The following is a 13,259-nucleotide window of genomic DNA, read 5'->3' as shown; positions in this document are numbered from 1 at the left end:
CTCAAAAGAAAACCTCTTATTGAGCAACTACTCACAGTATACCAGGCTCTGGCCTTGAGGAATCAAAGACGAATGGACACAATTCTTGACCTCCAAGAGCTCATAGTCCATTCATTGGGAAAGATAAGATAAGCATCAAATTAATTGTAACATGAAACACATGATCAGAGCCGGATGAGAAGTGATGTCAGGTTGGCATGAGGTCAGGTTTCTCATAAAGGCCTGAACCCCCACAGGATGGATATGCCTTCTAGAACTGCTTCTCCCTGGGACAGAATTAGACCTTGAGAGAAGAACTGAAGGCCACTGAAATTTGTTTCCCAGGCCCCGACCAGGCCTCCCTTCATCCCTTTCCTGCCTACAGTTTGGGGCTTTGTGTAGGGTAAGGGAGGAGTCAGACAAAGAGAAACTAGACTTGAGGGGAGACAAAGGCAGCAAACAAGATGGAGGAGAAGGCACCCCTTCAGATCAACAGTGGTTATCTGTGGGTAGTAGGAATATAAGATTCTGCTGTTTTTGTATTCTCCTTTATTTTAATATGTGTTAAAACTTTTTTTTCCATGTGAAATACATATTTCTTTGGTAATAAAATAAAATCTGTATTTATTTATTTGGAAAGCAGATGTCAGGGCAAGACTTAACATTTACATTCCACTGGGAGAATCTGTTTCTTGTGTGCCATCTGGTAAACCTGAGGTTAAATGAGACCAGGGGTTGGTTTGTTTTATAAGTCAACAGTGCACAGGGATTAAGTGTTTCTGTTCTGGTGTAGACACAGCTGGATTTTAGTCCCAGGCTGCTGCTCTGTGATTTCGGTAAATTGTTTAATCTGTTTGAACATAGGTCTCCTCACCTCTACAATGGGAGTAGTTATAGTAGTGTTTACCTCTTAGAGTTTTTGGGACAATTAAACAAGAAAATGCAGTTAAAATGTGTTACCGCACATCATAAGCACTGAGTAAACATCCATGGTTATTAATGCACTGTCCTTTACTTGCTGGGATAGTGCAGCCTGGCACCTCGCCAATCCCTTTACTCTCCCTGAGAAATGGTTGCAGTTGTCGGTGCCGAGAGTCCTTGGCTCTAAAATAATCCGTTTCTTGGTGTTTTTCAGGATGAAGATGATCTGGCCAACACCCTGATCTGGCCCGAGATTCAACAGGAGCTGAAAATCATTGAATCTGAGGAGGAGCTCTCACTGCCACCACCTGCTCCAAAGATCTGCCCAGTTCAGCCAATCCTGGAGCCCAGTCCAGGGCCTCTAGCTTCCCCAGAGCCTCCTGGGAGCTTGTCCTGTGGCCCAACTGCTGTCTCCACCCCTGTGGAGGAGTGGACTAGGGATCCAACCAATCAGAGCACACAGGGGACTTCCACGGCAGCCAATAGAGAAAAGCTAGAGACTATGAACAGCCTCCACCCATCTGAGCCAGAGAAGGGCCAGCGCCCAGATCCCACCAGCCTGGCTCCTCTGGAAATCGCACCGCTTGAGGCGGCTTCTCCACAAGCAAGGGTGGACCAGGGAGGCCCAGGGAATCTGTCTCCTCTGCTCCCACCTGCCGCGCCCCCTCCAACTCCTCTGGAAGAGGTGCCTCGAGATCAGCTATCAAAGGGCAGCCCTGAGAGAGAAGACTCGTCTAGGAATTTGCAGACAAATCCATATATAGACCAGCTGAAGTCCAAAGGCAGCCCTGGGACCCCCAGACTTTGTCAGGGGGAGGAGGTCTCTCTAGGGGAAAGCGAACATCAAAATTCAGAGAATGCTGCCCCTGAGGGAAAAGGCTCTGGTCTTCGAAGCCCAACAAGAGAGGTTGAGATCTCCCCACAAGGAGAGGGGGATGTAGCCCATTCGGTGCAGGAGCCCTCAGACTGTGATGAAGACGAAACTGTGACAGACATTGCCCAGCATGGCCTGGAGATGGTGGAACCCTGGGAGGAGCCCCAGTGGGTAACGAGTCCCCTTCACTCTCCCACCCTGAAAGATGTGCAAGAGGCCCAGGTGCAGGGCGCCCAGGGACACCGATTGGAGAAGAGGCTTCCCCACAGGCCCAGCCTTCGCCAGAGCCATTCTCTGGATAGCAAAACCACCTCTGTCAAGAGCCAGTGGACTCTTGAGACTCCCTCCTCCAGCAGCTGTGCTAACCTTGAGGCAGAGAGGAATTCCGACCCTCTGCAATCCCTGGCATCCAGGAGAGAGATTACTGAACAGGATGAGAAAACCCTAAGGTCCTTCAGAGAGTTCTCTGGCCCAAAAGGGACAGAGGCTGTTCCCAGCCAAAAGGGACCAAGTGGTTTGCAGCCCAAACCAGCAGAAATCAGCCCTGTCAGCCTGGCAGAGGGAAAGGAACTGGGGGCACACCAAGGGCACAACAACCCTCAGATTGAGCAAGGTAGTGTTCCTGGGCCAGACAATAGCAAGGAAAGTTCACCTAGTGTGCAGGACAGTACCTTTCCTGGAGAGCATCCCCCAAAGTTACAGCTGAGAGGCACTGACTGTGGACCCCCCAAAGGGAAACACAGGCCTTCTTCCCTCAATTTGGACTCTGCCATTCCCATCACTGACCTCTTCCGGTTTGAGAATGTGGCCTCATTTGGTTCACCTGGAATGCAGCTCTCTGATCCAGCAGACAGGAAAGTCACATGGATGTCATCATCTCACTGTAAAGTAGACCCATGGAGCATTTACTCCCAGGACCCTCAGGACTTGGACATTGTTGCTCAGGCCCTGACAGGCCGCCGTAACTCGGCTCCTGTGAGTGTGTCAGCTGTGAGAACCTCCTTCATGGTCAAAATGTGCCAGGCCAGGGCAGTCCCAGTCATCCCACCCAAGATTCAGTATACACAGATCCCACAGCCCCTGCCCTCTCAGAGCTCAGGCGACAGTGGGGCTCAGCCTCTGGAAAGGGGCCAAGAGGAACCCAGCTCAACTGGTGAGACCAATCAGAAATCTGCCAAAGATGATTCTGTCTCTTCCTCAGAAAGCCCAAAAGAAGAGAAATCAAAGCAAGATACAGGAACCACTGCATCCTTGCCAATGGATACCACTACATCCCACATGTGTGAGGGACCCACCCTTCCTCCAGAACCAGTCTTGGCTAACCTGCTCTCCACCCAGGATGCAACAGTGCAATGCAGAAAACGCACATCAGAGACAGAGCCATCTGGAGACAACCTTCTTTCTTCAAAAATAGAGCGACCATCAGGGGGTTCTAAGCCTTTCCACAGGTCAAGACCGGGAAGACCTCAGAGCCTAATCTTATTCAGTCCCCCTTTCCCCATTATGGACCACCCTCCCCCTTCATCCACAGTGACAGATTCCAAGGTTCTTCTGTCCCCCATCAGAAGTCCCACCCAGACAGTTTCCCCTGGCCTTCTTTGTGGGGATTTGGCAGAAAACACGTGGGTCACACCAGAAGGGGTTACACTTAGGAATAAAATGACCATCCCTAAGAATGGCCAAAGACTAGAGACCTCAACCAGCTGTTTTTACCAGCCCCAGCGGAGATCAGTGATTCTGGATGGAAGAAATGGGAGGCAAATAGAATGACATCAGTTCACTGGTGTCTGAAAAAAATGTCATGATTCATCATCTGGAAGTTATTACAGGGCCAACTTGCCATTATTCCAGGCGTAGGTTATCCAAATTTGGGCTTATTTTGGCCTCTTCTCTTTCTTCAGACTTTTGACCATTTATTAATTAGTTCGTTTGCCAGAAAAGAGGTCAAGGGAAGGACCAAGAGATGAAATTTAGATAAATCCATAACGGCAGGTGGGAAAAGATCAGGTAACAGAACAGGGTGAAATTCTTGCCTCCAATGAGATTTCGGTTTGTTTGTGAGTTGCATTTCTCCCACATTGTCATTATCTATTACCGTTGAGAGTTGGCTAAAATAACGTCTTTTGAAAGAGAAATCCTTTGCCTGTGTTGGAAAATGTTGCTGTTGAGGTTTGAAGGCCTCCTTTTTACATCATGCTCTTTAATGCTCTTTAAAGCATGTGTTCTTTTAGACCGGCTTTCTGATAAGCTTTGTAAAAGTGTACACTCCAGAATGGAAGAAGATTTGGAAGTGCAAACTAACACCTAAAGATCCAACTGGGTGAATTTCCCTGGAATCTCTGCAGACCTGTCCAAGATGGCTCCATATATCAGCGTTGAAAATCAGAATCTATACACAAGAGCAAATTCTGAGACTGGAAAAATCTAAGAAAACTTATTAGCTGTGGCTTTTGCTAACTTGGGACTCTACCATTATCCTGACCTCTGATTTACAAATCCAGTAGCTGGGCAAGGTGGGGGCTGAGCTGAGCTGAGGGTTACCTCAATGAAATGTGCTGAATCTTCACTTGAGTATGCAATAGTGAAGTGCAGTGATCTGTTTTCTTTCCAAATCAGAGTCCAAGAACAGGATATCATCATAGAGAAAAACCTCACGCATGGGCAGAACCATACTCTAAACTTAATGTGTTTAAATTGGTTGGGCATTAGAGAAAACACCTCTAGCTCAGCTTTCCTCTCCCCCACACTAGGCTGGGAGTACAGGAAAGGATAAGTGGGGAACCCTGGCAGGGTGACCATCACTACCACTTGGTGAGAGCTGCCCTTCTGAATATGCATTTCATTTTAGCCAGTGGGTGCCTCCCCCTCTCCCTCTCCTTCCATTACTCAGAGCATATTTGAGTATCTTTCTCCTTTCCATAATCCCCCCTCATCCATCACCCACCCCAGCACTCCAACTTGCCCTTCTTCTGTCTATATGCAGGCAGAAGCAATAAACCAATCTGATCTTATTTCAGTTTTTTAGAACTTCCAATGGTTCTTTCCTTTTTGATTGGTGAGAGGAAGGAGAACTAATATAACCTGCTGGCAGATTTTTGGTGCTTCCCCCAAAAAGGGCTTCACAGGAGCCCTTTCAAGGCAAAAGCCATTAGAGTATCAGCAGTTTCAAACTTAAGACAACGATCTTATTTGAGAAACAAATTAAAATAGACCTGTTTCTAGCCCTATCCACGACTTCTCAGGGTCAAGTCTGGCTGAACTCTGTCCACAAGCTCAGTCATTGCAGAACTTTCTCTAGGGGCTAGCCAGTACCTCTGGGCAGGCCTCACAACCCATGCTGCTGCTGGGGTAGGTAAGGGCTGAATTAAAGTTACCTCGTCCAGTGAGAAATTGGAAGCTGATGCCCTGCAACAGATACATATTCCCCTCTCCCTTCTTCCCTGATAAACCTTACAGTTTTAAAATCTTGTCCTATACCTTTTAAGCCAGTGTCTGTGGTGGGGTAACTGGCAGGCCAGCTGATGAATTCTACTTTCAGAGGGCGCTGAGGTGAGTGAGGAGGGGAGCGGTTAATAGGTGTTTTGGGGTCTTGCATTCTCATTAGGTGAGCAAGACACTGGACCAACAGCTGAGGAGATGTCAACCCATTAAAAAAACAAAGTCCTAGGGTATAGCATTTTTCCTCCTTGGCAAGCAAGGTGAAGAAATATAGTGGTGACAGATGAGAAAGGCCATGTTCAGGAGAGTTGAAAAGTACATTCCTGCCTTATCAGAAAATGTGGGCAGATAGGCTTTATCCCAATCGCAGTGCACTATGGTGTCTATGCTTTGATAAAGACCATGTTCCAGTTACAATGTGAGAGAGGAAGGGAACTGGACTTTGCCTCACCATCAGAACTCTGAGCCAAGTAATGAAATATTTAAACTGTTTTACGATTATTTTGAATTTTTGTTTGTAACACTTAGAGGATATATTTTTATTTGGGAATAGACTCAGAAGCCACTAAGTACATATTAATCAGTGGGTTCTGCTCGGGATACCTAGGCACATTTCTTAAATGGCTGCCATGCTCCTTAGACAGACTCTGACGCCTTTTGTCTGTAGCATCATCTTCAGGAGTTTGGATATGTGGATGCCACCATGAGACACAATGACAACTGTCTGGAGATATTCTGTATCCTCAGCTTCCCTAGCCAGTGAATCCAGAAGGCTGTGGAAGCTGACTCACCTTCTCAGTCAGTGTCCCGCTGTGAAAATGTGGACTTCTTCTTCACTATAGCCCAGCCTGTCAGCTGTCACAAACGCATCCATAAACTTCCTGGGGACTAGGGCTAGCCTGGCGCTGAGGAAATTCCATTTCATGGCAGAGAACTCAGATTTTCCCCCCTGAAATTGTTCCCCCAAATGCCCTGAGATGACCTATTTGGTCATTCATTTGGGACTGAAAAATGACCCCCTTGAGAATGGCCGGCTGGAAATCAAATTGCCCACTTCCACCCAGGGGAGGGACAGAACAAGGGCTTGTGTTTTCAGGAGGATCTACAGGGTGCTCTGCAAAGGGCTGAAAATCAAATTGGCAAAGTGCTCCTTCAAATCAATTACCAGTCCTCAAAATGGGGGTGGCTGGATTTAAATGTTGAAATGAAATGCATGCATCTCCTAATGTTTTCTTTCAGTGTTAGCAGTTGCTTGAGAGGATAATCTGTATTTATTGGCAAAATGGCCCTCTCAGGCCAGCTATTTTTTTCTTTTCTTTTTTGCCAAAACGGACCAGATAGAGGGAAATTTGATTTTTATTCTTTGCTTTAGATGGAATGTGAAGAGACCTGACCAAGAACTCCATTAAGACAGCTTAATCTAAGCCATAAAATTCAAAATATTGACCGACTCAAAATGCGGGATTCTGGGGAATTTAAAAACGTAATAAACATCATCATCCTCAACAGTATTTATCAAGAGCTTAGTAATATTGCACTGGGTGCCTTAGAACTTAAATCCTTGAAGAGTCTACTGAAAAAGGGGAGAGGCATGGTAGCAAATGAAATAGTCTATAAACAAATAGGCACAAGATTTAGAACCATTAAGTTATCAAATGACAGCTGAAAGGGAAACATGTAGCAACTAGCATCCTTTAATAGGATTGTTAATAGTGTTCGAGTTACCTACTGACTTTAATCAAATTAAACACAATTGCAAATCCAGCAGAAGGTACTAGGGAGACAGGCGTTGAGAATTTTGCTTTGTTTAAAAAATGAGAGAGTGGTAATCAAGAACACATAGTTCTGAAGTTGTGTGTAGTCTTAATTGGTTTGGTTGTGAAGTCCTGCTGGATCTCTGCTAACGAGCCAGGTAATAGCATGCCATGCTCTTTGAGTATGGGGCTTTAGAGACTTCCATCACCACAAAATGTATTAACTCCTGTTGATGATGAAGTCATAGGTCCAAGATAAGCTGCTCCTCTCATGCCTAATGTTCAGCGCATGATAATCACATTTGACTAAAATTGGGTGGTTTATTTATCTACACAGGTCTTGAAGGGGCAGTGGGGAGCATAAGATTCATTTGTCTGGAATTGGAGTAGGAGAGGTTCGGGACAGGACCACATTCTACCACCAGCTTGTCCTATCTGGTGACAAAATTAATCTTGGGGTTAAGTGTTGTCAGGAGTATGATTTTAGGCACTTCCAGCAGGAAGGTCAGCTCAAAATGTGGAATGACAAAGAACGTGTCCTCCTTTGTCATCACCTTCCAAGCATGGAGAGGCATAGGAGATAGAAAAAGGGTGATTGCCTGAGATCAGTGTCAGTCTAGATAGTATAAAACTGGGGGCCACCACAGACAAACTGACACAGCAGATCATTTAGCAGCCTTGAGGTTCATGAGCAATGCAAAATCACTTCTCTGTGAGGTTGAAGGAGGATGTAGCTAAATATAAGAAACCCACGAAGTATGTAGCTGTGTGTTTTACTGGATGGATCACAATGCTTTGCAATAACAATGCCATAGTAATTCCTGGCTTATAATTCTGCAAGATAAAGCACTTTTTCAAAGGCATCTGTTAGAAATCTACATGGATTCAGCTGTTTGTTGAGCTCGACAAGTGTTTCCAAAGATATAGTCAAATTTTTTCTATTGATTAAAAAAGTATAAATATTAAACCTATCCATAGAGACATTTAAGTGTAATTAAAACAGATGTTATGCTTTAAAAATGTATTCTAATAAATGATATAAAGGATAATGCTTATGATGGCACTGTGAACTAGAGAAAGACCTGGGCTCATCAAAATCAATAATAGGAAAAGTAGATTATATGCATCAGGCTCATTGTTCTGGTTCCATGTTGGTTTTCTTTCTTCAAGGTTTGGTTTCACAGCTGGAGTCCTGATGATTTGCTTGAGTAAATTTTTCTTGTTTTTGTTATTTTACCTCTTAATATTGTCAAATATTTGCAACTTCTCTCTCTTACTGTTGTAATCATACATGTTACCAAAGATACCCATTATAAATCAATGGATATTGTCATGAAAATTAAGAAAAAAAGCTATTGCTTCTCAAAAGTCCACAGCTTACCAAGTTATGTGAATCCATCTGCACAGATGTGAACTCAATTTTTCTATTACTTGAATCAGTCAATTAGAGGGGACTGCTCTTTCATTTGAATGATTATGTTAATGGTGCTCTTAGGGAAAGAAGCAAAATCCTGGCATATATTATCACAAAAAAAGGGGAGAAAGGCACTCAATGGGTCTAAATCACAGGCCCTTAGGAAAAAAAAAAAAAAATCACACAACCAAGGCTTACAATCTGGCAATGAAAAACACCACTGCCAAGGGGACAAAAATACTAGCCTTCTAAATAAAAATATTTAGAACTTCACACTACTCAGGTCTGCTCCTGTCATCCCTCATTACTACCCTAAATGCCTTTTCATCTTCCCTATTCCCAGATCCACACTTGCTCTGTTTCTCTTTCCTGGATCCGTGCCCACTGCCCCCCAAATGGCAGCACACAGTTGCCCTCACTCTTAATCTTTCCTCCAGCCTCTGGAGTCTTCTCTCATCACAGCCCTGGTATCTTCCCTCAATGTTGCCTCCACTTCCTGGATTTCAATAAAACTTGACTCTCCTCTGAGGACGCTCCTGTCCCTGAACAGTTAAGGCTACACATTTCTCCCTTGTTACACAAACTAGGTGTTCTCTAGTTTCCCACTTCTGCTTTTGCACCATTGCTCCTGCCCATCTTCTACAAAAATCTATTACCAAAATTCATGGAATCCAGCTATTTTAACTTTTATCATACTTTGTGGCTACAATGTAGTCAATGCCCTAGATCTCCCAGTCTTTGGCACCGAGCTCCCTCTTTCCACCATTGTTCTGGATGATTTCAGTGTTCCTGAGGAAAACCCGCCCCACACTCTTGGCACAGTTGCTCACAGCTTTTACTTCTCTTTAGTTTGGGCCATTTGCCTCCAGGGTTTCACATTATGCTGTTTCACAACCCGCAACTCTGTGATCCTAAACTCTCATATTCCATTCGCAGAATTTCTCCTATCCTTTCTCCTTTATCCCTTCTACTTTCTCAAGATTACTAACGCCTGGCTTACGCCTACTCTGAGAGACAGTACTCCCAACCAGACTTCATTCTTCCTTCCCTAGCCTTTCCAGACCTCAAGGAATAGCATCTCAACTACTCCCACCAGCACTACTAACTCCCTTGACCACTAGTACTTCAGCCATACCTCCTTTGCAAACCTCCAAACTAGGACCAGGACTCTTACCACCCATCTTCTCCACTCTTTTACTTATTGTTGAATTAGACCAGAGAAAAATTTAAAACCGTGGCAGGAGAGCCTTTGAAAATTTATGGTTTACCACCTCATCAGTACCCTCATTCCAGAAACTCACAAAAGATATTTCACTATTCTAAGCCCCCTCCTAGGTTGATCCACCCCCCACCCCCCCAATTTGCCCCTTACTTCACAAGTTTATGCTGTCAGATGTTTCTTCAATACCCCTGCCCCCCACCAGCACCTTCTCATCCATATATGTATGTACCTGAACTTCCTTCTAGCTCACAGGAATTGCTATTCCTCTTCCCAAGGGCTCCCAAGAACACCTTCTAATTCACAACTTCTTCATTCCAATTCACTGCTCTGGACCAACTGCAACCTGACCTCCACCCCCATTGCTCCATTAAAATTTCTCTTGGCTAAAGTCACCAGTGATCCAATAATCACATCAACAGTCAATTCTGTCTCTTGACTTCCTTCTCTCATATTTGATACTGTTGATCATTTCTTCCTTGAAACACTAGTTCACCTTGTCTCTTAGACCTCCATTTCCTTAGTCTGGTTCACTTGAAAGCTTCCTCTTCCTCTCTGCTCTAAAATGTTTTTATTCACCAGAATTGTCCTTCCCTTTCACCCCACTGTTTCTATCACCCACACAACTTTAACACCTCACCCCACCCCCTCTCACCTTCTCTTACATGAACTTTTTAAATGGTTGGCTAACTGATCTCCCCGCTTTAAGTCTCATTGACATCTGTCCATTCTCCAGATTGTACATACTGCTGCCAAAGTTGTCTAAGGATGGTGGATCTCATCGAAATCACCTTGAGTGTGTTAAAACAGATTTCTGGGCTCTATCCAGAGTTTCTGACTTAGTAGGTTTTGGGTAGGGCTCAAAATTTTCCATTTCTAAGCCGTTCCCAGTTAGGTGATGCTGCTGCTGCAGACCCAGAGATTACATTTTGAGAACTCTCTGGGTCCTAACTCCTAAGTTTAAAATCTTCCATTAGCTGCCTTCAGTTCCTAGACTTCTAAGAATTACTTGAAGTGCTTGTGAAAGGGGCACATTTTTGGGCTTCACTCTTGATTCCGACTTAGATCTGATGTAGTATCCAAGGATCACACCTTTGAGAACCTGTGACCTCTGTGGAATTCAAGTCTTTCTATAATCTATCCTTTGCCTATCTCGCTAGCATTATTGAACTGGTTATTTAAAAACTAGTCCAAGTCCATGGCATGCTGGGTGGCTCAGTTGGTTAAGCTTCCAACTTTGGCTCGGGTCATGATCTCACGGTTCGTGAGTTCGAGCCCCGCATTGGGCTCTGTACTGACAGTGCGGAGCCTGCTTGGGATCTCTCCTTCTCTCTCTCTCTCCCTCTCTGCCCCTCCGACTCATGCTTTCTCTCTTTCAAAATACATAAAAACTTTTTTTAAAACCCACTAAACTAGCCCAAGTCCGTGCCTTGGATTTTTGTATGTCCTGTTCGTACCACATGAACCTTCTTTCCCTCATCTAAGTGGTCAACTCCCAGTCCTCCTTTAAAATGCTCCTTATGTGTTACTGTTGCAGTGAAGTCTTCATGACACTGCAGCTTTCAAGCAAAGTTGATAAATCTCTTTTCTGCATCACCTCTGTACCTTTCTGTACCTTTCTGAACACCTTTGTGTTATAATTACTTATCTGTCTTGTATTAATGAACGCTCATCACTATCTCTGGCACCCAGCAGTGTCTGATATGTAATAATTGCTCAGTAAATAGAAATGGGGGAGGGTTGGGGCGCCTGGGTGGCGCAGTCGGTTAAGCGTCTGACTTCAGCCAGGTCACGATCTCGCGGTCCGTGAGTTCGAGCCCCACGTCAGGCTATGGGCTGATGGCTCGGAGCCTGGAGCCTGTTTCCGATTCTGTGTCTCCCTCTCTCTCTGCCCCTCCCCCGTTCATGCTCTGTCTCTCTCTGTCCCAAAAATAAAAAAACGTGGAAAAAAAAATTAAAAAAAAAAAGAAATGGGGGAGGGTTGGTGGTGATGACTGATAGGGGAAAGAAGTTTAAGGAATATAACACGGAATCAGAGTAAATAGGATATTGAGGAACATTCCCATCATGCTCATGCCTATGAACTGCTTTCCTCTACTTACCCACCTTAAACCACCCAAACTGGCCAAGCATCTTTCTCCTTTTCCTGTATCCAGAGTTCACCCAACTGATCTTTTGCTATGCCATTTTTTTCCACTTAATTTCCCAGTATATAAACAGTCACCAAAAGGCAATTCTTTACTGAGTATGCATCTCCTAATCACCAAGCAAAGATGATGTACTTTCTTTCACATGACGCATAAGTAAAGGGATACACAGGGAACTACATCTGAATGTGGCACCTACAAAGGACAGCTGAAATATGTAGGAGCATGTTGCACTGGAGGCTTTTATCTCCCTGATGCTGTCATATCTGCAGGGGGGGGGGGCACTTTGAAATTTCATTAGCCCAAATTTAATTTTTTTTTTAATTCTTTTGTTTGAATGTTTATTTTTGAGAGAGAGAGAGAGACAGAGAGAGAGACAGAGCATGAGCGGAGGAGGGGCAGAGAGAGGGTGAGACACAGAATCCGAAGCAGGCTACAGGCTCCAAGCTGTCAGCACAGAGCCCTGTGCGGGGCTTGAATTCACGAGCTATGAGATCATGACCTGAGCCGAAGTCAGACACTCAACCGACTGAGCCACCCTGGCGCCCCAGCCCAAACTAATTTTTATTTCTTATATTCACTCATTTGTTTAGCCAGCCTGGCATCTGGTCCTCCTGATTTAGGACTCATTTAGGATATGGCCAAGACAGGTCAAACCAGAAGGGGCAGGCAGGAGTGTAGGGGATCAGCTTAGGAGAGCCAGTCTGTTCTCTTTAATCAGATCTAATCTGAGCTGATAGAACCAAGTTGGAGCCATTTTGATGTGCCAAGACCACCCATTTTGCTCTGAGCTGTCAAGTAATCTCTTCAAAATGTTTATGGGTCAAAAGAAACCCTATCTAAGGAAAGAATATTGAGATGGCCTCCCTCCACTCCAAGAACCACCTTATTTAGGTTGAGCCACTTTACAAAAGCAGCCAATAATACACTGTGGTTACCTGCTATTTTTCCAATATACCAAAATTGTTCCCACCTCAGGCCACTGTCTTTGGTATTACTGAATGCTCCCCAAATTATTTAGATGGCTCAGTCTTGCTTCTTTGCTCTGCTCTTTGCTCAGAAATCATCTTCTCAAAGACGTCTTCTAGCAATGCCACTCCTGGCACTATTTCTTTGCCCTGATTTATTTTCTCTTTACCACACTTACTTATTACTACCAGGAGACAAAACACATGAATTTATTTACGGCACATTTTGCACCTCCATATTGTAAGTTCTATGAGGGTAGGAACTTTGCATTTCTTTTTCACTGTTATTTTCCCAGTGCCTAATATTGTGCCTGGTGGTCAATATGTATTTGTTGAATAGCTGCATGGACTCAGACTGCCAAATAATGTATCTTAAAAACAACAAAAAGTATACATGTCAAAATATTTAAGGGGAAAATGGTTAAACTTAGCAGTCACCTTGGATAGCTGTATATAGACACGTACTCCTCATAATGCTGCCTTTGCTGAAAACCTGTTGGGAACTCTTCTGCAAGAATTGTTTTCAGAGCCAGTTTATGAATTAC

General features: G+C 44.4%; 1 protein-coding gene across 1 annotated transcript in view; it reads left to right on the top strand.

The window, feature by feature from the left end:
* The window catches only part of ARHGAP31 (Rho GTPase activating protein 31), a 114,311-nt gene extending 106,024 nt beyond the window's left edge, over positions 1 to 8,287 (top strand). The window contains exon 12 of the mRNA XM_030328881.1: positions 1,115 to 8,287. Within this exon, the coding sequence (XP_030184741.1) occupies positions 1,115 to 3,544 (2,430 nt within the window). The 3' untranslated portion in view covers positions 3,545 to 8,287. The remainder of the gene's footprint in view (positions 1 to 1,114) is intronic.
* The last annotated feature ends 4,972 nt before the right edge of the window (positions 8,288 to 13,259 follow it).

This window comes from Lynx canadensis, chromosome C2, assembly GCF_007474595.2.
Source record: "Lynx canadensis isolate LIC74 chromosome C2, mLynCan4.pri.v2, whole genome shotgun sequence".
NCBI lineage: Eukaryota > Metazoa > Chordata > Mammalia > Carnivora > Felidae > Lynx > Lynx canadensis.
The sequence above is the reverse complement of the archived record's forward strand: the minus strand, read 5'-3'. Positions and strand labels throughout refer to the sequence as shown.